Here is a 25062-nt window from a genome sequence, read left to right as displayed (position 1 = left end):
GAAGGATGGTTTTACAACTATGTACTTTTCGGGACATATTTTTCCAATATATCTGCCTCTCTGAATTTACTTTATTACCTACTTTTTATTCTAAGTCAGTGTAGCTTCACTGTTGCAGTCTCTGAATGGCAACACGGAGTGGGAATAGATTGGGAAGCTATGGACTTCAGCATCATTGATTGGAAAGAGAAAGTATTCATTGATTAAGAAGTTAAAGTTTTCTACTGGCTAATCAAGAGAGTGCAGATAGCCACTTGCTCTCTCATTATTTATTTATCTGTGTAAGGAACAAATGAACCTCAAGTTTAAGGAGTTAAAATTTTTAATTGGTTTAGACCTTTTATGTTGAGCCGTTGCTCTTTTGGGCTGTGAATTTTTAGACTCTGTATTGTGGAGAAGCAAGCTATTACATTGGTACATAGGTCAAATTTAGAAGGAGGGACATTTTGAGGACAAGTTAGGAGACTTGGATGTGATTTTTTATTGAGCTCTGACTTTGACTTCTTCAGAATGAGCTTTGTTTAAACAGAACCAGCCAGATAGCTCTCTTGGAATTTTCTTTGCCTTTTTTTCTTGTTAGGGTATTTTGTACGAAAGATAAAGCGTATGCCTCTTGGCCTCTTCCTTTACACCATGTATTTAACATAAATTCACAAGTGCATAGAAATAGTTCTTCCAGTAGAACTGCATTAATCACTGTATTCTGAACAGTCAGAGAGACTGGCAGTGACAGAATGAAGTCATTAATCCGTGTGACTCCTTTGAGCCTGATTCTTAGAAGTATTTTATTTTCATGCTCTTGAATGTTGGGAAGTAGTAGACTACTTTCATAAGTTGTTTACTAAGTTTTAAATTTTTAGGATATTGGTAGACTTGATATTTTCCCCTAGAAGTAACTTCTTCCTCTTGTTCTGTACCCATAGAATTTTGATTTTCAAAAAACTAAAAGGATAAAGTCCAACCCTCACAATTCTTCTTCACTAAGTTGAAAGTGTGAATGAATGAGCTGATCACCTACTCATTTGTTTCCTCTTATTTTGATATTAACTCTATTCGTGTTTTCTGGTCTGGTTCTGGATAAGATGGGTGGATAAAGTTCTTTAAGTCAGAATTAACAAATTATCAGAGTCTCAAGATTAGATTATGTATGTTTTTTGTACGTCTTCCCTGTTTGCACTGCATCTTTACCCCCAGCACACGTGCACGTGCACACACACACACACACACTCTCTCGTTACATACTTACATAAGTACATGCCTTTCTTTGCTTTTGTGTCACCCTGAAATCAACAGCAGTACTTCATAGATGTAATTTATTTTTATTTTATTTATTTATTTATTTATTTATTTTTTGAAATCAGACTTTTATTCAAATCTTAATTTCATAGATTTTAAAATACGATACTTCTGATGGATTAGTGACTTCCCACTAAATGTATTTCAGTCTTTCAGAAAAGAAATTTCTTGATAAAGTTTTATTTTTCAGTTTGATTTTTTTCTGTTAGAACTCTGCATTGAAATTATTGCTTGCTATTCCAGATACCTTGCTTGAAAAATGTTTCAATTCATTTTTGGACCCAGTACTGATTTTGGGAGATGGACGTGATTTGAACGAGAGTAAGAAATAGAATTAAATCTATATTTGATATCCAAAGCACACCAGATAGCTTTTATTAGCCACTATATTTCTCACATTTGGGGAGAGAGTTGTAAATGATCTGTTCTTTCCACAGAATATTACTTATAAATTTGAACAAGTACTATATAGAATTTTGTCCTCTGGTCATGTAACATTGTAATCTTCTTTTAAGATTCGACACACAGTTTCCTGGCTACCGAGAAAAGAAACAGTTTTAAAAACTCAATTGCTACTGGCTTTGTAATTTGTTATTGAGCAGCATAGTTTAAGAGGGGAATAAAAGATGATTGGAATTATTTTATGCCTTTTCTTCCCAGAGTTTTAGTACTGAGCTGCGTGTGCGTGGCTGCTGTGTTTCTTACTAACCGTTTGCTTCTTATGTTGCTGTTCCACTGTTTCCTGGGTGTGGGTGTCTGGCTCCCTGTCATTCCTCATCTGAGTTTCTTCACCTTTCTTTTGGCGTGTCTTATCCTGGTCCTATTCCATTGGGGTTTTGGTCTCTGTGTCTGTCTGTGTTCATATCCCTCTTGGCCATGCTGTTTCCCAGAAAGCCAGCCTCCCGCACTTTGTACCTTCCACGCCACATTTCTGTCCCTGCACCGTCGGGGGGGTTTGTTTGGGACTTCCTGGGAAAGTGAGTGTTAAGTAAGGCTACAGTTGTGTACTCGAGGAGTTGCTGCTGCCACTCTTGCTGCTGCTGGGGCTTGCTGGGGGTTTTGCTTGATCAGAATTAAAGACCAGCCGGTTATATATCCAGTTGAACAGTACCTCTTAGGTCCATTGCTTGTGGATAAAGTATGTGTTCTCTCTGCTAAGATTCTGATATTGTTGGATATAATTGTCTTATTCTTGGTTTCTAGCCCATCTTTTGTGTGGTGGTTCTTTTGCTGGAGTGCCCTTTAAGTAGTAGCCTCTCAGGCGATGCAGCTCTAGTGCCACACCCTGATTCAGGAAGTAGCATGCATTTTTACTGGGTGTTCAGCCACCTTCTAAGTGCAAAAATGACAGCAGAATGTTATCATTGGGCTAAAGAAAATTCTTATTATTCTTTTAAAATTTCCTAGTACTTATGTAAGATTCTCCAGTATTAATAGGTTTAGATTAAATCATGAAGAATTCCCAGACTTATTCTTTGTGGTCTTGAGAAAAACAAATAGTCCCTTACACTGCTCTTACAGAACAATGGTAGTTCCTGTCAGATGATTTAGTGTTGTACGAGTGTCTTGAGCTACTGCAATTTTAAAACGAGGATTATGTAGGCCTACCCATACATCTGCAAATACAAAATATTTTTCCCAATTAAATCGAAGAAGTACTATTTCTAAATTTATATTCCGTACTGTGGTGTGTATCAGTTGGAGTTCAACCAGAGAGGCAGAACCAGTAGGAGAGATACATACATATATTTATATATATATGATACATATATATCCGTTTTATTACAAGGAATTGTCTTGCATGATTGTCAGCAGCTGGCTAAGCGAGTCTGAAATGTGTATGGGAAAGCTGTCAGGAGGAGATCACCTGCAGGATAGAACTCCCGTGGGCATGGGCCAGAACGGTGGTCCGCAGGCAAAATTTCTTTTCTTTCCTTGGGAAACCTGCTTTTAGGGCCTTCCAAAGAATTGAGATAGCCCACTTCGATTATCTGGGATAGTAATCTCCTTTACTTAAATGGATTGTAGGCTTTACTTATATCCGCAAAATACCTTCATAGCAACATGTAGATTAGTGTTGGATTAAGTTAACTGGGTGCTGTAGCCTACCCAGGTTGACACTTCAAGAAAGTCATCACCTGGCGGTTCTGGATAGTCTCCACAGATGATTTTAAGGGAGAAAATCATAGTAAAAACAAACCTAAAGATTGACGTGTTATATAAGTAGATTGATTTCGATTAGCATGAGGAACCCAAAATGTAAATTGAATATTTCTCTTCTCAAGTGAGCATATTATGGTTTCTATTTAGATGCACGATGAATAGCCTTTTCTTTGGCATAATGTTTAAAATGTTTAGTAATGTAGGCTGATGAAATTCTGATAGTAGTATCTTTTCAGACTCCTGAAAGAATTGCTTGTTGTCTGCTCTTTCACTCATGTCCCTTTAGCTAAATACCCATGCCATGGCAGTATACTGGGAGCATTATCCCCCGTGCATAATTTTGCTTCTGTATTTGCTTTATTACCTTTTTTTTTCTGATACAGAAGCACTAATGAATCTGCAGAGTTTGGTGTTTGCACTAGAAATCCTCAATTTTTACTCTAATGTGAGGTTTATTTAAATTACATTCAGCATCCCACTTAGCAACTTTTATGTTTGGAGAATGACACCCATCTTCTGATTTTTCACATAATTTAGGTATCAAGGATTGCCTTTGGTTTATGAAAGTTAGGAATTTTCAATGATGTAAAGAATAATAGAATATTATTGTGTAACTTAAATAATTTATAAGAAATTTGGATTTACTGTATTTCCTGATTTGTGGGAATATAAAAACTGGAATTTTAATGGATGTAGATTTCATTTGGGGTTGTGTTTTGAAATTTATAAGAGGGATTAAAAGATGAGAAGAAAGGACATGTTTTCTTAGACATGTTTAATCTTTGAAAACCCTAAAGTTCTTTTTATTCCTTATTCCTTTTACCTGGTTACTCTCCCTTTAAATATGCATCTCTAAAAACACTACTGTTAGTAAGATTTGTAGTTATCAAGCTCTTGAGAATAATAGCCAATCTGTGAGTTTAGTTTTTCTCTCCGTAACTCACTCTCCTCTTTGCCACAAAGTATATACCCTTTCCTTCTTCATTAATGAATGAATGAATTTTTCTACTTATGAAGGCTCTTATTTGCTGGTCACTGTTCTGGGCTCTGGGGACACAACAGGGAACAAAGCAAACAAAATCTCTGCCTTCCAGGAGTTTATCATTTAGCCTCAGAAGACGAAAGCTCCAGCAAGGAGCGGACTTTTCCTCTGTAGGCAATGCTGGCAGAGGCGTTCTTCCACAGCTTGCCGGTACCTAGAAATTTCAGTGAGGAGGTTTCCATTTGCGGTCTGGTTGAGCTCTCCTGGGAAGTCATACTTAACATACTCAATTGATGTGTGCCCCAGGATACAGAATTATTACAGAAAAGGGGCTTCTTGTTGAACTTCAGACTCTTAAGTCTGGTCTTCTAATTTTTGTGACCAGTATTAAATGATAATGGCTTGAGAGGTTGTTTGGATAGAAGGCTAGCAGGTTGTTTTGGATCCTAGGCTCCTAATTTTAGGTCCTAGAACTGTAACGTAGATGGAGATGTAAAATGGAGAGGGAAAGCCAGGATAGTGTGCTGCTACTGGTACTATTCTGACAAAGGCAAGAGAACCAGGAATCAGTGTTGTTATTTACATACACACACACACACACACACACACACACACACACATATACACACACATATGTATAGGTACATAAGCACATTTTGGGGCCAGTCTCGTAAGTAGATTTATATTAGGTTTTTATTAGGAGGAAACTTAGTTTTTCTGCTTTGTGATGGTTGCTTTCATTTTCTTTGCTAACTGTCTTTTCCAGACCTCATCTAGAACTATTAGTTCTAGGCTTTTACATCATGATTAAACTTAAATTTTGTGGACTAGCAAGAAAACTTAACCTGTGTTTATAATGTTTCCAAGGGAACTACATTCTGGTTTATAAACAACTGGCTCTATTAAACAACTGGTATATGATGTATTCATAAGATTTGGAGCTGCTTGATTTTTTTTTTTAAAGGAAGGGTGTTCCCAGTTTGCTCAGAATTCAGGCTCAAGGTAGTTAGCCCCTGAATTAACTGTCTAAATTGCTACAGCAGTAACTGTTAACCTCATTTTGGTAAGTGAGAGGAATCTATACTTCTGTAGTTCAAGATCAACATAATGAACTGAGCTTGAACACAAAGAATGGGGTCGTTTTCCCATCATGCCGGGAGTGAGATTTAGTCTGTGGTGTTATTTGCACGCGTGCATGTGTAAGAGAAAGTACTTCTCTGGTGGTATTTGGAGAATTTAGGGAAGATAGTTGCTAGGCTTAAATCCTCATGGCTCGAGGATATGACCTTTTAAGTTTTTTTATTTGCTTTTAAAGCTTACTAGTACCTGAAATTTTATGTAATGAAAACGGAGTTATTTTTACTTTTTATAAATCTTTCAAAATGTGTTGGCAAACTTAGAGTTTACAAGATATTTCCAACTTTTGGTCTGATATTAGTAGATTTAACTCTTTGTTTTCTTTAAAACTGGGCTTTAGAATTAGGAGGTGAATGCTTTTTTGTTATCTGCTTTTTCTGAGTATTTTCTCTTTGACTAAAATTTTCTTTCCCCTTATTCATTTGTGGGGATTTGACCCCTTTTAATTGTTATCTTTTTTTGGGGAAAAAAAAAACTTTACTGACCTCTCTTAGGTAGTAATGTCTCTTTCCTTTTTTTTTTTTTTTTGTGTGTGTGTGTGTGCTTTTGTTATAGTATCTATCACATTCTGTCCCAGGACTGTACATTGTTGTGGGCCCAATAAATACATACATTAAAACGTAGAGACACAGCTCCTTTCTCATTTTACTGTCTAATCATCCCACATTTCTTCACTTTTATCTTTCCATCCCCCACACATTCAGACCGTTGATCAAGCAGATGGAGATTTAATAGTCCCTTATACCCTTGTTTGTTATAGTGAATATATTTTTATATTTGTTTCTTCTATATGTTTGTAATATGTTTACCATTGCCCATATACTTTTCTTTCTGTAAAAATATAAGTAAACGCATATGCATTAAATATTCTTATTTAATATAATTCAGTAGGATTACTTTTCTATCTGCAGGTTAAACAAAAGTATAGATAACCTCTCTCCTCTTCTGTCACAGTGAAATACCAATTCTAACTTGTATTTTTACATTTTAACATCACTGAAACTGGGATACGTGAATAAATAATGGCGTGATTTAATTGGTATATATTTTTTTATTGCTTGGTAATACATAAAGTAATGGCACATCTTCTTCCTTTGGTGAATTGATATTGAAGATGTGCGCAAAGAGAGTGAATAAAATTATTTCAGTGACTGGGGGTGGAAGGAAGTATTTCCAAATTAACGTTATCTTCTCATGTATTCCATTTTAAATGTGTGTAGCCAGATGAATATGTTTACTATTATCATTAGATATTTGACTGTTTTAACTGCATCCTGAAAGTTTATTTGCTTAGGTTGACCTAAAATTTTTGTTGACATTTTCATTTGGAAAGTGGGTTTTATGTTTGTGATTTTATATTGGTATCACAGTACATTCAGGCATCTATGGCACAGTATAACCTGAGAATATAAACCTACATATTTAATCTTCATATTTGTAAATATTTTTTCTGTAAAGAAATCCCGAATTGATCATTCAGCTTAATGTCTTCAGAAATCTCCCATAGGGAAATTAATATTAAGCTGTATATAGATTTGGCGTAAACTAGTATACAATTGATGAGGAAAATGGTTCCTTAAAGCATTTCCTTACTTTTAAATTTATAGTCATGTATCTTTGATCCACGAAGGACAGTGTTGGTGAATGTGGTCTTGACGTAGCTGGAATAGAGGAGAAATGAGTGTGGTGACTGTGTGTGCTTTCTTGAGGGAGAATGGGTTGTGTTTAAAAAAACGAAAAGAAAAAGGGAAAACGAGATGCTGCGAGTGTTGTAACGGAAGGCGACTGGTTCTTTATCAGATCCTGCTGGCTTCAGCTTGCTTTCTGGGGGGGAGCCGCTTGTTTCTTCCTTCGTCCTCCTAGATGAATTTCACTGATTTCATTTAAAAGAAGAATAAATCACACCGCTTTACATAGTCAGTTCTATTAGGCCATCTTCCTAAAGTTTCTTGTGGGCACAGCACCTTATAATTTATTACAGTCTTGATAGAAATTTTGATGGTTACCTCAAGTTTTTACTTGACACTGGAAACATTAGAATTATATATAGTTATTCTATATGCAGATTTTTTTTCTCCTAAATTTATTTCCCAAGAGCTAAAGTTTGATGCCAAAGTGAAATATGACTCCTGAACTGTAAAATAGTTAAAAAGATCCTTAAGGTTGCTCACTCTCGACAGGAATAAGCTTAATTTTTCTTTTTTCAGGGATTTTCTCGTGTCTCATATAAAACTTTGCATCTATATGAGATTTCAGTGAGTGTCATCACTGATCTAAAATTATTCTAACGTAATGTGTCATAACCAACAAAAATAAAAAAGATCATTGGGAACAGTCATTTAGATAAATGATTGGCCTCTCTTTGACTTTGAACATTGTCTGCATTCTACACTGTTTTCCAAATGCCAAAGATCCGTGGATTTTTGTAGATCCCTTCAGGAGTCTGTAAGCATCATAGGACATATAAAGTATGTCCAGGAGGTGTGTCAGCAGACCTACATTCCTCTCACGGATCCACCACGTATTTGCTGTGTGGTTGTGAGGAGTTTTGTTTGTCATTTTGTTTCTCTGTTTTTCATCTATTTATCTTATGTGATGGCGATCATAAATCTTGTTATCCTTGCCTTTCATTATTCTGACAATGAGTTTTAAAAAACTCTCGTTTTAGTACTGAAATATTAGAAAACATTAAAGTGCAAGTTGAAATGGTGCTTGCATTCAAGAAATAAACTTCTTGTGTTAGATTCTTAAAGTAAAATTTAGATCCTGAAGGTGAGCTGGATGGCACTGGCTGTTAGAAGTCTTAAGTATTTGGAGGATAATATCGATACTACTTTCAATGAAATTGATTAATTTTTAAAAAGGGAAAACTGCCTGTTGTTATGAAAAGCAGTAATGAACCTCAGGGGCTTCGTGCTAAGGTAGGAATAGGAATCATGGCTACTTTGCATCTCTTTCTGCTGAGCAGTATTGGAAATGAATTGATGTTTATAGAGCCATATAGTCTTCATTATTGCTTTTAGATTGCGCCTTTGGGGGTGGATTTGATAGATTTGGAATGAGAAATAATGGGTGTAATTAGGGAAACATTATTTTCACATTTGAGAAAATTATTTCAAAATCTTCCAAATGAATTAGAGTTCTGTTTTCTACAGAATAACTGAAGCTGTCAGTGTTTTTGTACTTTTGCTCCTGGATGACTTGGGTCTAAGACATGGACTGGGGTGGGTAAAGGAGTTGTCAGTTCTAAGATGGGTGTGTCTAGAACTAAGCTGACTGACGTTGTAGGATCACAGTTAGCTACTTAAACGAGAAGGGGAGCAGCTAGCCTTCTTTTCTTTTCCTTTGTGTTTAAGAAACTACTTTCTTTCCTGCCCTAGGAAATGGTAAATTTTAGACAAAATTTGTTCTTTTAGAAACTTACATTAAGGTACAGTGGTGTAATCTAATATGAAAATACACTTGTTGAAAATCTGAAATGACTAATTTTTGTTGCCAGTGCAGAATCTGTGTGACTCCTTTCCCTTCTCTAATCCTGTGCTTTATATTTTGTCTATGTCTGTGAATAATATTATTTCTGAATATCGCCCTCACTAAGTTTTTTCTAACGTTCTCTTTCACACTTTCTTCCTGGATTTGTTGTTTCCTTCAGTCTCACCTCAAGGTCAGTATGCTTGTCCTAAAACAAAGATATGTAACAGAACATTGTATACTAACGTTGTCTTGAATTCCTATAAGCAACTGGAATGATGGAACTTATCCCAGGAATGAGATGTCTAGAAATTCAGTTATGAGTGCAGAAGATGTCATGAATCTTAGATTTATCGGAAGAGTGGATTCACGGTTCTGTGCTTCAAAAGATAGTGAGAGTGGTCAGAAAGCGAGAATCAGACTGACCAGGTTTGGACTGAGAGAGAAACGAAGATGAAAGGAAGCCACTAGAGGAATGAGGAGGTGAAAAATATTGCTTTAATTTTATTCTGTTTTCATCCAGAGACATTCTGGCTGTTATAGGGAAGATTAACCAAGATGGCAGAGTAGAAGGACGTGCTCTCACTCCCTCTTCGAGAGCACCAGAATCACAACTGGCTGCTGGACAATCATCGACAGGAAGACACTGAAACTCACCAAAAAAGATACCCCACATCCGAAGACAAAGGAGAAGCCACAATGAGACGGTAGGAGGGGGCGCAATCACAGTAAAATCAAATCCCATAACTGCTGGGTGGGTGACTCACAGACTGGCGAACACTTATACCACAGAAGTCCACCCACTGGAGTGGAGGTTCTGAGCCCCACGTCAGGCTTCCCAACCTGGGGGTCCGGCAACGGGAGGAGGAATTCCTAGAGAATCAGACTTTGAAGCCTAGTGGGAATTGATTGCAGGACTTCAACAGGACTGGGGGAAACAGAGACCCCACTCTTGGAGGGCGCACACGGAATAGTGTGCACATCGGGTCCCCGGGGAAGGAGCAGTGACCCTGGGGGAGGCTGAACCAGACCTACCTGCTAGTGTTGGAGGGTCTCCTGCAGAGGCGGGGGCTGGCTCTGTTTCACCGTGGGGACAAGGACACTGGCAGCGGAGGTTCTGGGAAGTACTCTTTGGCATGAGCCCTCCCAGAGTCTGCCATTAGCCCCACCAAAGAGCCCAGGTAGGCTCCAGTGTTGGGTTGCCTCAGGCAAAAGAACCAACAGGGAGGGAACCCAGCCCCACCCATCAGCAGTCAAGTGGATTAAAGTTTTACTGAGCTCTGATCACCACAGCAACAGTCAGCTCTACCCACCATCAGAGCCTCCCATCAAGCCTCTTAGATAGCCTCAACCACCAGAGGGCAGACAGCAGAAGCAAGGAAAACTACAGTCCTGCAGCCTGTGGACCAAAAACCACATTTACAGAAAGACAGACAAGATGAAAAGGCAGAGGGCTACATACCAGATGAAGGAACAAGATAAAACCCCAGAAAAACAACTCAATGAAGTGGAGATAGGCAGCCTTCCAGAAAAAGAATTCAGAATAATGATAGTGAAGATGATCCAGGACCTCGGAATAAGAATGGAGGCAAAGATTGAGAAGATGCAAGAAATGATTAACAAAGACCTAGAAGAATTAAAGAACAAACAAACAGAGATGACCAATACAATAACTGAAATGAAAACTACACTAGAAGGAATCAATAGCAGAATAATGGAGGCAGAAGAACGGATAAGTGACCTGGAAGACAGAACGGTGGAATTCACTGCTGCGGAACAGACTAAAGAAAAAAGAATGAAAAGAAATGAAGACAGCCTAAGAGACCTCTGGGACAACATTAAACGCAACACCTGCAGAGCTGGTGCCCAGGCAGGGTGAGCTCTGGAGGAGAAGGCTTCCAGAGTCCCCAACAGTCTCCGCACGGTGGCCCATCCGGTGCCAAACACCTGCCACCCACAGCGAGAAGTCCCAGAAGAGTTCGGGCTCTTTGTCCTTGGGCTGGGTTTCTCCACGGGCTGGGCTTGCCTGTGGCCCCCGCCCCACCCCCGCCCCCGCCTGCCCGTGCTCTATGACACGTACAATGGAATGTCACAGCACCAGGCTGAGCTGTCCAGTGCGTGCTAGACCTCGAGAAGAGTTAGAAGCTAGGGAGAAGCTCTCCCACTTTCACTCTCTTTTCTCAGATCAGGCAGGCAGCAGCTCTGATATGGAAGCTATGGACACCACACCTCCTTCCCAGGCCGGCATTGTCCATTCTGCCCCTGTTTTCCCCAGCCCCCCATTTACGGCTTCGGCTGCCATTGGTCATTCAGCAGGCGGCACCTCTGACCCCGAAGCTATGGACACCACACCTCCTTCCCGGGCCGTCACTGTCCATTCTGCCCCTGTTTTCCCCAGCCCCCCATTTACGGCTTCGGCTGCCATTGGTCATTCAGCAGGCGGCACCTCTGACCCCGAAGCTATGGACACCACACCTCCTTCCCGGGCCGTCACTGTCCATTCTGCCCCTGTTTTCCCCAGCCCCCCATTTACGGCTTCGGCTGCCATTGGTCATTCGGCAGGCGGCACCTCTGACCCCGAAGCTATGGACACCACACCTCCTTCCCGGGCCGTCATTGTCCAGTCTGCCCCGTCTCCAAGTAGAACTACTACCCATTTCACACCGCTGCTCCAAGTTCTGGGAACACACCACCCAGTGGTAGCAATGCCTCAGCCCGTGCCTCGACTCAGTTACCTGAAACGCCGGCCAAAAGATAGACCAACCTTTCAAAGTTATGACAGAAAGCTGAGTAAGTTTTACGCTTGGAATTGCAATTACTGTTATTAACAAGCACAACTGTAGTGCTTAGACTACAACAAGTACTATTCTAAGTGCTTAGCAAATATTAACTCACTGAATCCTCATAATGGCAACCCTATAGGTATGTAATATTCACCTTTTTTTGGGGAAACTGAGGCCCAGAGAGGTTGAATAGCTTGCCTAATGCCACACAGTAAGTAGGTGGCAAAAACCCAGGACTAAAACCAGACCGTCTAGACTTTCATCACTTTGCTGTGTCACCTTATTATAAGTTGTGGTTAGGGAAAGGACTAAACTGACAAGACTCTGAACTAGAGAAGGGAGAAATGAGAAAATGGGTGATCCTAAAAACTAGAGAGGATTTAGGCTCAGAAATTTCTGGTGATGAGACCCGGAAGAACAAGAACTTGGTTGGAATATTAACTTGGGGTAGTATCTGAATCCATCGAGAAATGGTCTTGTTTTCTTTAAAATTTAGAAAGGCCAGTTGGATGAAGATGAATGAAAAAAAAAGTAGAAAGGAAAAGAGGAAGGTGCCTTAAGTGAGACATAACCTCTTCCCTCTAAGTACTGGGGTGGGCATCCTGTGGGAAAGGATGGAGCTCTCTCTACCAGGTTTGTCACCAGGATGAACAAGGAGAAACATGGCAACCACTGTACTGGTTTTGATGATCCCTCAAAACCAAGGCTTCAGTTTCCGAGAACGACCTACAGTAGCGTACCTACCATGTGTCAGACATGCCACCAAGTGTGTTTCCAGGCACACATTTTAATTGGAGAAATAGTTCCTATGAGGTACGCATTAGTTTCCTAGGGCTGCTGTAACAAATTACTACAAATGTGCTTGCTTAAAACAAAACACACTTATTTTCTTATGGTTCTGGAAGAGAGAGGTCCAAAACCAGTTTCCCTGGGCTGGAACGAGGAGTTGACAAGGCCGTCCATCCTCCTTCTAGAGGCTCCAAGGGAGAATCTGTTTCCTTGCCAGCATTCCTTGACTTCTGGCCACATCAATCCAACCCCAACTTCATCATCACATTCTCTTTGGAGTAAAAACTTCCTCTGCCTCTCTCTTATGAGAATACCAGTGGTTACATTTGGGTCCATCCAGGTAGTCCAGGAGAATCTCCCCATCTCAGAACCCTTACTTTCATCCCACTGGCAAAGTCCCTTCTGCCATTTAAGGTGACATTCACAGGTTCTGGGGATTAGAATGTGGACATTTGGGGGCAATGGTATTATTCAGTCTACTACAAGGTAGATACTATTATCTTTCTCAGATGCAGGAAATGAAGTTGAGGGAAGCAATTTGTCTCAGGTCTACAATTTCCAGAGTAGAGATTTAAATTCTGCCAGTGAGACTTTAGGACACACTCTAAACAACTTTAATCTGTGTCCTGAACTACTGCATAATCCTTGGTGAAGAGTCACACTTGGGTATCAAGACCCAGTTGAATACAACACTATGTACTGTCTCACCTTTCACTTTATTTGCCTGCTGTATTCATAAGTCTTGCCCAGAGCACAAGAGTTCAGAAAATTGTTATGCAGGTTTACTAAGAGAACGCATTTACTGTTTGATGTGCGTGGAGTAATGGAAGGTTTTTTAAAATAGAATATGCCACCAAGTAGTGTTATCACCATTTTACACATTTAAACAACCAGACAACAACAACGAAAAGCTACAGATGCAAAGGTGTCAGGGACATGTCTAAAGGTTAACTGCCAGGAAAAGGGCTGGAACCAGATGCCAGATGCCCAGGCCTGAATTCATCCTGTCCAGTCCTGATTAAGCACCTGTTCAGACGGCTTGTGGCTCATCACCCAACACCTGAGTCTTTATATCCCAGCTTCAAGACGGAAATTAGCCGAGGGATCACAGATACTGTGCTAGTCACTAATTCGTAATCTGCTATCCCCATCCTTTGTGGGACAGAAGTGGGCACTTCTAAAATCCTTTTCTGCTTGAGAAAGAGCAGAGCAGCCTTTGCTCCTCTGGCTGTGGCCTACTGTGCTTTGCAAAGGTGATTTGGCAAGTGCACCTGCAAACCCATCTCCAATATCACACACCTATGGAAAATTCCAGTCAGGTTTTGGACCCAGTCACAGTACATTTTCCTGAGGATCAGTAATGATTTGCTGAGGATCAGTAATGCTCTCCGTATGCTGGCTGACAAGGGCATGACCTCTGCGCTTACTATATACTCCCTTTGTCAGCTCCGCTCTGACACAGTTGTCCGCGGGATTCCTTAGGAATATTGGAGGTATTTAGGCACAATTTCAGGGGCCGCTCTTGCCTGTTTCCTCTCATTTCTTAATCAACATTTCCCAGTTGAGACTATAAATAATTCAACTTGGGTGGGTTATCAGAGGCATTCTTCCCTACTCTACTCCATTTGAATCTCTGTGCTCTTCAAGTTTCACATACGTGGCATCACATATTTCCCATCATCGCTGTTTTCAGCAGTCAGGGCTACATAGGTCATTGGCAAGTTCATTAGCCTTTCCATTTCTTTCCCTCTTGACTCTTTAAGAGTGATTTGCTAAAGACTGTCTGCTTCGATGTTTTACAAGGCTCAGTGGTACAGAGGCAATATTGGAATTCTGCCCTGGAGAAATAGACATTCTGTTCATTGTTCTCCTCCTCTTATAGAACAGGAAAGAGATGCATCTATCACACAGTTACTCAAGGTTTCTCTACTTGCATTGCCAAGGATCTTCATAAGACTGGTAATACTCACATTTTCTGTTGGAAGGTAAGTTGCATTCCATAAAATTAAATCCACACCATATGAGAACTTTAGTCTAACCTCTCATCTATTGATTCATGAGGTTTGACTCACTGAGATTTTCCCTCCTCATACTATTGTGAAGAAAAGGAATTGTTGGCCAAATCCATGGTCAGATATTTATATTTGGTTTCCCAGTTTGTCAGTTATCTTTATGTTTGGGTTGCCTTTTGCTGTGCAGAATTCTTTAATTTTTATCAAGTCAAATCAACTCGCCTTTTTCTTTATGATATCTCAGTTTCATGTTCTGCTTAGGGACAGACTTCCTCATAACAAGAGTATGATTTCTCATCCTATCTTACAGTCTTCTAGGTATTTGTTTCTTGCAATGGAATGTTACCCAATGTATGCTACACATGCAGTCCTCGCTCTGAACAGTTTGCCCATGCATGAATTTCAGTTACCATGATTTAGTTAAATAATCCCAGGACCACAACAAAACCATCAAATTTCAGTTACTGCCATATTAACTGTGAGGAAGGGCATAAAGTACAAACTTCACAGCTAGTTCTTAACTCCACAAATCACCCGGGATATAACAGATGTGTATCATGGTCAGTGAACAATCAGGTCCCTTCTTTCAAAGTCTGTAGGTGATTGGTCACTGTGCATGTTATTCAGTTCACATACAGACAGCAAGGTCCATGTATTGCTTAGAATTGAACCGTTTAACCTTCAAGTATTTTGGAATTTTCCAGCTTTGTTTTTGTTCTTGACTTCCAGTTTGACCTCGCTGCAGTCTGAGAACAGACTTTATATGATTTCTGACATTTTAAATTTGTTAGAGTGTGTTTTATGGCCTAGAATGTGGTTTGTCTTCATGTGTACTTCATGTGAGCTTGAGACAATGTGTATTCTGCTGTTGTTGAAGTAGTCTGTAGATGTTTATTGTATCCATTTGGTCGATGGTGTTGCTGAACTCAGCTATGTCTGTACTGATTTTCTCCCTGATGGATTTGTCCATTTATGATAAAGCGGTGTAGAAATCTCCAGCTATGATAGTGGATTTATCTCTTTCTCCTTGCAGTTCTATCAGTTGTTGTCTCACGAATTTTGATGCTTTGTTGTTAGGCACATAAACATGAAGAATTGTTATGTCTTCTTGGAGAATTGACCCCTTTATCATTATGGAATGTCCCTCTGTGTCTGATAATTTTCTTTGCTCTTAACTCTGCTTTGTCTGAGATTGATACAGCTTCTCACACTTTCTTTTAATTAGTTAGCATGATGTAGCTTTCCCCAACCCTTTACTTTTAAGCTATATGTGCCTTCATATTTAAAGTAGATTTCTTATATTTGGATCTTGTTTATCGATCCTCTGTGACCATCTCTGTCTTTTAACTGGTGTATTTATACCATTGGTATTTAAAATGATTATTGATATCATTGGATTAATACCTACCATATTTGTTACTGTTTCATATTTATTGCCAGTGTTCTTTGTTCCTTTTTTACATTCCACTCTTTTTCTGCCATTTCTCGGTTTAATCAGGCATTTTATATGATTCACTTTTCTCTTCCTTGAAAATCCAGACACGATGCACTGGTGAAATTCACTGCAGTACATAGTCCTTTAGAGGTGTGGTGTTATAGAAGCATTGCATAGTCTTATGATTAGGTCTCAGTCTTATAATGAGCATGTGCTCCTCAGCTATGAATGTCACAAGTGCCTCTCAGTATTTTCCCTCACCTTAGGTGAAACCCAGTGGCCGGCAGGGGTCACGGTAGGATATTTCCCTTCCCCCAGGTCAGTTAGGCTCTTACAAAACCCCATAGGTTAGGCCTCTGGTAAAACCGTTTCTCCTGAGGGCAGGCCTTATGAAGAACAGCAGAATGCTCTGGTGTATTTCAAAATTGCTCCTTTCACCCTCCCCCTGCCAGAATTCCAAGGGGATTTTCCTTTGACCTCCACCTGGTAGTCACAACCTGGTAGAGCTCAAGAGACAAAAGTCGCAAAAGGATAGGGGCTTCCCTGGAGTTTTTACCTCACAGACTTTTCCACACAAGCCTCCAGCAATCCTTCAAATATAGTTCAGGTTTTCCTACCTCACCATTGCTTTCCACAGAGATTTCTGCTCTTGGGTTTCTGTTCCGGTAAGTTGTTACTCTCTGTATCTGCCATCTGCCTCTCCAGTTTTGGGCACGGTGATTTTTCCTGTGACCTCACTTCTCTAATGAATCTAAGAAGAATTGTTGATTTTTCAGTGTGTCCAGATATTTACCTGTTAGGACAGAGTGGCAACTTCCAAGCTCCTTCCTTGCTGGACTCAAAACTAGAAGTCTCATAAGTTTTTTACAATGGAATAAAACATGTTAATTTTCAATACTTCTAATGTTTTAGGTTGCACTGTATTAACTAAATACAAGGTTTACTAATTTTTTTAAGTCTATCTATAACTTTATAACAAACAAGAAAGTTTCTAGTGTTTTTGTCAGAAAGATTTTAAGGTCATAGAACAGTAATATTTTCCCCATCAATCACTGAGATCAACTTTGCACAGTTCAGCTTCTGTGATCATTTTTATAGCTCCACAGTGAAGACAGCCTGTACTTTATTTACCCTATATTTTATTTCTCACATATACATGGGTTCCTATTCTGCTTGAATAATCTACTGATGTACTGTTACAGCGTATTAGATTCTTTTAAACTACTGAAATTTGGAGTGTGTTTTGATATTGGATACGGACATTTCTTTCCTCATTCCAACTTTATCCTACTTGAAAAAATCTGCTTTATGGTGATAAATCCCTCTTGATCATAATGACTTTTTAAAAATATGTTGCTGGAATCTGTTTGCTAATATTACTTAGAACTTAAGATCTTCAAAGAAATGTGCTTCTAGTTACTTTTTGGGTAAATTTTCCATATCTGATTTTTGTATTAGGACTCTTCTAATTTTTTAATACATTGGAAAATAACTGATGTCTTTCTAAGGTGTATATCTTTGATTATATTTTCTAATTTCCTAAAGCTACTTGTATTCTCTACTCAAAACAGGAAGTAAATAATGGCTACATATAACTAATCAGTAATCAGCCATTTTGTCCGGATTTTCAAATGTGTTGGTATAAAGCTACCATAGTATTCTTTCGTAATTAAAAAAAAAAAAAATTCTCTCTGTGTTATAGCTAGTCCCATCTCGAACATATTTGCCAAATATTGCTTATTTTATTGGTCTTTCTAAAGAACAAGCTTTTGGTTTTATTTGCCAAGTTTACTGCTTTTCTTCTCTATTTTTGACTTTTCTCTTGATTAATTTTGTCCTTCCACTCTTTTGGATTTACCTTGTTCTTTTTCTACGTCTACTGTCCAATGCCTGTAGCTTCAAGAGCCATTTTCAGCAACTCAACCAGCTCTGCCAGCTGTGTCACGCCCACTTCATCATATGCCATTAGAACTTAATCTCATACACTGGGTGAAGACTCAGCAGCCTTATTTTGCTTTCAAAATTGTTCTATGGCCTTGGATCCTTCTTCTTCTCCTAAATTACCACTATCATCAGGGAAAATTCTAGTGGGCCTAGAATTCTAGGCTTGCCTTTCCTCCAGTTTCATAATAAAAGAAAAAAACATTTCCACCCTTTTTTTGATGTTGATCGAAAATTTAGCAGCACTTCTTTGCACTGTATTCAAATCCCGAAATATAAGCAAGCCTTCATGCACACAGGCTCACTGAAATGTCATAATTTTAAACTATGTATGACCTTGAACAGTGACCTTGCCAAATACTCTACACTCTTCCTAGGTGTTCAGAGTTTTTCATTCCTACATCTTTTACACATGGTCGATTTGTGTCGTAAGTTCTTCCTCCCTCCCACTTCTGAGTATATATCCAAAGGAAACATCATCATTTTTGAAGAGATATCTGTACTCCCACATTCACTGTAGCATTATTCACAAGAGCCAAGGTATGGAAACAACCTAAGTGTCCATAGTAGATTAATGGATAAAGGAAATACGGTATATATATATATACAATGGAATATTATTCAACCTTAAAAAAGAAGAAAATCCTGTCATTTAAGTCAACATGGATAAAACTGGAGGACACGATGCTAAGTGAAATAAGACAAAGACAAATAGTGCATGATGTCACTTATATGTGGACTCTCAAAAAACAAGGAAATAAATCAACTCTTCCCTCCCTGGACATTTTCCTCAGCAGAATCTAGCAGCCTCTACTATGAGTCTTATCTTTTTTTTTTTTTTTTTATTGTTTGTACCAGATCACAAGCCCAGGGAACCTATGTATTTACCAATGTATATCTAGATTATAGTTTACCATTGTTCTTTTTCTTTGTAATTCATTCCTTCCACTTCTGGCATCAGAACCTCATTTTTCCTTTGGAGGAGTCCTTGTGATTCAGGTAGGCTGTGTGTCTCCTCCCTAGGCTGTGTGACTTAGGGTTGGCTAGACACAGTGTTTTATATATACTCTATATGTCCTAAGTACTTATTTCTCTGTTTTCCATCATTTTCCCTCCAAATTTTAGTGTAGTTATTTTTTAACTGACATTTGTAATCCTTTCTTTTGTTTGACTAAGGTACTGTTCAACCGATCTTCTGAGTGCTTAATTTCAGCTTTTTTAATTCTAGAAGTTTCTTTTGGTTGCATTTCACAAATACTTTCTGCTTAAATTGTATATGTTGTCCTTTTTTTAATACATTAATCATAATTTTAAATAATAGTTTCATTGATATATAATTTACTTTCCATATTATTTAAAGTGTACAATTTAATGTCTTATGCATCTGCCACCACCATCAATTTTAGAACTTTCATCCACCCCCCAAAAGAAAAAGAATCTATTTTAAGTCACTCACTCCCCCATATCTCCAAACCCTAGGCAGCCACTAATATCCTTTGTCTCTACAGATTTGTCTAGACTGGACATTGCATACAAATGGAATCATACGATTACTTAGCATGTTTTCAAAGTTCATGCATGTTGTAGCATGTATCAGTACTTGATTTCTTTTTATGGCTGAATAATAGTCCATGGTGTGGATATTACTATGTTTCATTTATCCATTCACAGTAAATGGCCATTTGGGTTACTTCCACTTTGGGGCTCGTATGAATAATGCTGCTGTGGTTGGGTTTACGTGCAAGTTTTGTATGCAGGTCTAGATTTGTTTTTTAAATTAACAGACTATTTCGGAGCAGTTTCTGGTTTACAGAAAAATTAAGCAGAAAGGACAGAGTTCTCATACTTCCTTACCTCTCACCCTAGTTTCCCCTATTATTAACATCTTACATTAGCGTAATACATTTGTTATAGTTAATGAACCAATATTGATACATTATTACTAACTAATGTCCATGCTTTACTTTAGACCTCACTCTTTGTTTTGTACATTTTATGATTTTTGACAAACGTGCAATAACCTGTATCCACCATTACAGAACCATACACAGGAGTTTCTCTGCCTTTAAAATTCCGGGCTTCACCCATCCTTTTCTCCCTCCCCACAACCTCTGGCAACCACTGATCTTTTGACTGTCTCCACACTTTTGCCTTTTCCTAAATTTCATACAGCAATCATATAATATGCACGTAAGCCTTTGCAGACTGGCTTTTTTTCACTTAGCAATATGCATTTAAGCTTCTTCCATGTCTTTTCGTGGCTTCATAGCCTTTTCTTTTTAGCGCTGAATGCTACTCCTTTGTACGGATATACCATAGTTTGTTTATCCATTCGCCTATTGAAAAACACCTTGGTTGATTTCAAGTTTTGGCAATTATGAAAGAAACTGTTATAAACATCCATGTGCAGGTTTTTATGCGGACATAACTTTTCAGTTCCTATGGGTAAATACCAAAGAGCATGATTACTAGATCACTGTATGGTAAAAGTATGTTTAGTTCTGTAAGAAACTGCCAAGTATCCTGCTAGCAACAAATGAGAATTCCAGTTGTTCTGCATCGTCAACAACTTTGGGATTTCAGTATTTGGATTTTAGCCATTTGAATAGGTGTGTAGTGGTATCTCACTGTTGTTCTAATTGAAAATTCCCTGATGACATGGAACGTGTAGCATCTTTTCATATGCTTATTTGCCATGTGTCTATTTTCTTTGTTTAATCATAGTTGTTTTGTTTTGTTTTTTAACCGCCTACTAACTCTTGTCCTCCTGTGTCTATTTACATTGTCCTTTTTTTTTTTTTTTTTGAGCTTTTAATCATTTAGTCTTTTTCCTGGTATGTCCAATTATTTTTTATATTAAAATTGGGCTTAACTTATTTTAGGAAACTATTAAGATACCTCCACATTCTGGATGCTGTTATCGTTCTCTTGAAAAGATTTCCTTTTGCCCATGGCAGACAGTTCCTATAGGGACTGGAAACCTTAGTCCATTCTCAGTTTGAGCTCCTTCAAAGCTGTTTTTCAGTCTGTGTGAAGGTTGCTCTATTTCTGTCTTGTCCTTCCTCTACGGGTGTTGCCCTTTGGGATTACCATGTGAAAGTTTGGATTCTCCCTATTCCCAACTACCCTTGTATTTGTTAGGCTTTAAATGTAATGGTTCCGCCAGCCCTGTGAGACTAAGGATACGTGTAGCCTGTCATTCCATTAGTTGTTGCTTTTAGCTTGAGCTCTTGCCGTTTGGCTTCTGTGGTTAGAGTCTGTTGAACTCCTTGGCTTTTCAGTTCCTAGGCTGTATGAGTTGAATCAGCAAATGCCCCAAGGAGAAAAGCTGCACCAAATGTCAAGCTTGCGTCTGTGTTTCCCTTCTCTCCAGAACTTGGCCCACATGTCTCGGTGTCTCGCGAACATTCGGATGCCGGCGAACAGATGTTTTCTTACTTTATCCAGGTTTTCTAAAATTTCTTTAGACTTCACCTGATCTTACGTGATTACTGAACTATCATCTCAATTATCCCTAGGAAGAAAATTTACAATTTTATGTTTTATTTTTTTATTTTCTATATTAACTCAGTTTCTGTAGAGACCTTTTACCTGATTGTTCAGTCTAGTTCCTGTGTTACCAGTAAGATGGAGATAGGTGGAGGCTAAGAGTATTGGGGGGGAAATCACTGATGAATGATAATGTCTCGTTCTTTTTGTTCTTCCTCTCCTTATTTACTCTGGCAGCATTTGCCCTTCTTGATTTGACCCAGTTGCCCAAATAAGCAACCCACTCTGGCAAAGACCTGACTTTACTCTCATAAATGTCTGCATGTTAGGATTAGCTAGATGATGACCACCATGCCAGAGTTCTTTGTGTGACCAGTCAGAATGGCCATCATCAAAAAATCTATAAACAATAAATGCTGGAGTGGGTGTGGAGAAAAGGGAACTCTCTTGCACTGTTGGTGGGAATGTACACTGATACAGCCACTATGGAGTACAGTATGGAGGTTCCTTAAAAAACGAAAAATAGAACTACCGTACGACCCAGCAATCCCACTACTGGGCATATACCCTAAAAAAACCATAATTCGAAAAGAGACATGTACCACCATGTTCATTGCAGCACTATTTACAATCGCCAGGACATGGAAGCAACCTAAGTGTCCATCAACAGATGAATGATAAAGAAGATGTGGCACATATATACAATGGAATATTCCTCAGCCATAAAAAGAAATTGAGTTACTTGCAGTGAGGTGGATGGACCTAGAGTCTGTCATACAGAGTGAAGTAAGTCAGGAAGAGAAAAACAAATACCGTATGCTAACACATACATATGGAACCTAAAAAAAAAAAAAAAAATTGTTCTGAAGAACCTAGGGGCAGGACAGGAATAAAGATGCAGACGTAGAGAATGGACTTGAGGAGATGGGGAGGTGGAAGGGTAAGCTAGGATGAAGTGACAGAGTGGCTTGGACATACATACACTACCAAATATAAAACAGATACTAGTGGGAAGCAGCCACATAGCACAGGGAGATCAGCTCGGTGCTTTGTGACCACCCAGAGGGGTGGGGTAGGGAGGGTGGGAGGGAGATGCAAGAGGGAGGAGATATGGGGATATATGTATATGTATAGCTGATTCACTTTGTTATAAAGCAGAAACCAAGTCACCATTGTAAAGCAATTATACTCCAATAAAGGTGTCTAAAAAAATGTTAGAGAGTAAAAAAAATCAAAAGAATTGGCCACACTCCTCCAACAGATTCTCTAACATTCAGCAGAAGAGAATTCACACTGAATCTGGTTTATGAGTAAAAGACAAGTCAACTTTAAAGTGGATCACAGATGACAACATTTCTTTTCCATGTGCCTGCTTTGGAGCCATATTTCTGCTGACCACTCAAAAACTTCCTCTTGAGTATTCTGTGTTATATTAGAACCAGGAATAAGGGATGTTAGTGCTGGAAGGGTCAGCCGGTGGTCTGCCATTTAATTCACATATCCTTTCTGCACCAGACTCTTTTAAGATCATTGAGTTAGCCTAAGAATTTTGAAGCTGTGGAACTCAAGACAGTACAGTACAATATGCCAATATTACTGTTCTCCTGCTCTGACATTCCTCACTGATGGACAGATGAAGGAGGAGAAGGAAGGGCAGTCACCAGTAACTGAGAGTAAATGAAACTGGAATATTATAATTCAGTATCATTTGAGTGACTGAATTGGCTGGCAGAGTGTTCTCCAGTTAAGGGTGAGGAAAGATTAATTCTGCACATGACACCACTACTGTATTTATACAAGTCTACTGGGACAGTTGTTTGCCTTGAATTGTTTTCTTCATTCATTTCGGTCAGACAGTTGTGTTGACTGATTTTCCTTTTTGATGTATGAAATGGCTGTTTGAATTTACCATTTAATTTCCACTAATGCACTGTAAAAACAATACATTAGTCAAATTGGATTGGCAGGTATGAAAATGTTTACCCCAGAACTAGACAAATATAATATTGCCTTCTACAGAAATGTAAGTCATATGCCCTGGATTTGGGGGAAATGTTCCAATTTTAACTATTTTGCCACTTTTCAAACATGTAGGGTCACTGATCCCATAGTAAAAATAAGAAGATCTGTGAAGTCCAGATAAAAATAGTTTTGTGTCACTCTGACAATCACATAACACAAAAGAAAAAACTATTAGGAGATAAATTTTACTGAGTTTCATACTTATCAAGAGGTGTTTCTGTGTAAACTTCTGAGTCTTATTCTACAAGTTCTTTAGGAACAAACATTTCAAATATATTCATAGAAAACCCTCTTTATTTATAATTTCATTCTTCCAATGTTTATAGTTACTATGACAGGCCATTTCTCCATGTCCCATCCCATGGTTCTCTGCTCCCATTGAACATTTGTAAATTGGTGGCATGAGCAGGAAAGTGAAGCAGTTTTTGAGATTATTGAATAATGTTGATGTTATAAAGACTGCTTTCTTCCACAGTTGACAAACTTATTATGGTACCGATGGTTGGATACTAAGAGATGAAAAAGGTCTTAAGGAATCTTCCATATTCCATTCACCAATCTGTGTTCTTGTTCAAAGCAAAATTAATTCCTTTCAAAATTAACATATTAGCTTAATAATAATTTTTTTTTAATTTTTATTTATTTATTTATTTATTTTGGGCTGTGTTGGGTCTTCGTTTCTGTGCGAGGGTTTTCTCTAGTTGCGGCAAGTGGGGACCACTCTTCATCGCGGTGCGCGGGCCTCTCACTGTCGTGGCCTCTCTTGTTGCGGAGCACAGGCTCCAGACGCACAGGCTCAGTAGTTGTGGCTCACGGGCCTAGTTGCTCCGTGGCATGTGGGATCTTCCCAGACCAGGGCTCGAACCCGTGTCCCCTGCATTGGCAGGCAGATTCTCAACCACTGCGCCACCAGGGAAGCCCTTAATAATAATTTTTAATCTTAAAATAATCTATCTGTGAGAATGGGAATTTTTGGTGGGAAAAAGTGACAGAAGATGGGACAAGGAGAGAATTCATAGAAAGACAAAACAATTTTTTTTTTTTTAAACAAAGGATTCTGGGGGTTTTTTTGTTTTGTTTTTTTTATTTATTTATTATTTATGGGTGTGTTGGGTCTTCTTTTCTGTGCGAGGGCTTTCTCTAGTTGCCGCAAGCGGGGGCCACTCTTCATCGCGGTGCGCGGGCCTCTCATTATCGCAGCCTCTCTTGTTGCGGAGCACAGGCTCCAGACGCGCAGGCTCAGTAATTGTGGCTCACGGGCCCAGTTGCTCCGCGGCATATGGGATCTTCCCAGACCGGGGCACGAACCCGTGTCCCCTGCATCGGCAGGCAGATTCTCAACCACTGCGCCACCAGGGAAGCCCCAAACAGAATTTTTTAAATGGTGGGTACGAACTTCTGTTTCCAACTATATCAGTTTACCTTAGGAAAACATACTAGAAAGGCCAGATAAATCATAAGCAACATTTGACTGTGAGCGTTAGAAAGCTACTGAGGTAGCCATGACCTAGAAGAGTAAAATAGAGAAAGAAACTCACTGAA

The 25062-nt window shown here is 39.0% G+C and overlaps 2 protein-coding genes across 12 annotated transcripts in view; both read left to right on the top strand.

The window, feature by feature from the left end:
* LOC309621681 (ELKS/Rab6-interacting/CAST family member 1-like) overlaps window positions 1-25062 on the top strand; it is a 123849-nt gene that overhangs the window by 67082 nt on the left and 31705 nt on the right. For 7 of the 10 annotated variants that reach the window (XM_082409059.1, XM_082409062.1, XM_082409061.1 and 4 more), the window contains one exon: window positions 9573-9756. The exons of 1 other annotated variant lie outside the window; for it this stretch is intronic. In XM_082409059.1, the coding sequence (XP_082265185.1) occupies window positions 9573-9699 (127 nt within the window). In that variant the 3' untranslated portion in view covers window positions 9700-9756. Of the gene's footprint in view, window positions 1-1388; window positions 1492-9572; window positions 9985-25062 lie in introns of those variants that run through there. 2 more of the 10 variants (XM_082409055.1, XM_082409064.1) reach the window with 2 other exon arrangements.
* The window catches only part of LOC309621679 (uncharacterized protein), a 46480-nt gene continuing 31592 nt past the window's right edge, over window positions 10175-25062 (top strand). Inside the window, exons 1-2 of one of the 2 annotated variants that reach the window (XM_082409051.1) lie at window positions 10175-11839; window positions 14504-14606. In XM_082409051.1, coding sequence (XP_082265177.1) covers window positions 11119-11839; window positions 14504-14606 — 824 coding nt within the window. In that variant the 5' untranslated portion in view covers window positions 10175-11118. The remainder of the gene's footprint in view (window positions 11840-14503; window positions 14607-25062) is intronic. The other variant, XM_082409052.1, reaches the window with a different exon arrangement.

The sequence above is a fragment of the Balaenoptera borealis genome, assembly GCF_965194805.1.
Source record: "Balaenoptera borealis genome assembly, contig: HAP1_SCAFFOLD_839, whole genome shotgun sequence".
In the NCBI taxonomy this organism is placed as follows: Eukaryota; Metazoa; Chordata; class Mammalia; order Artiodactyla; family Balaenopteridae; genus Balaenoptera; species Balaenoptera borealis.
This window is presented reverse-complemented; position numbering and strand designations above follow the sequence as displayed.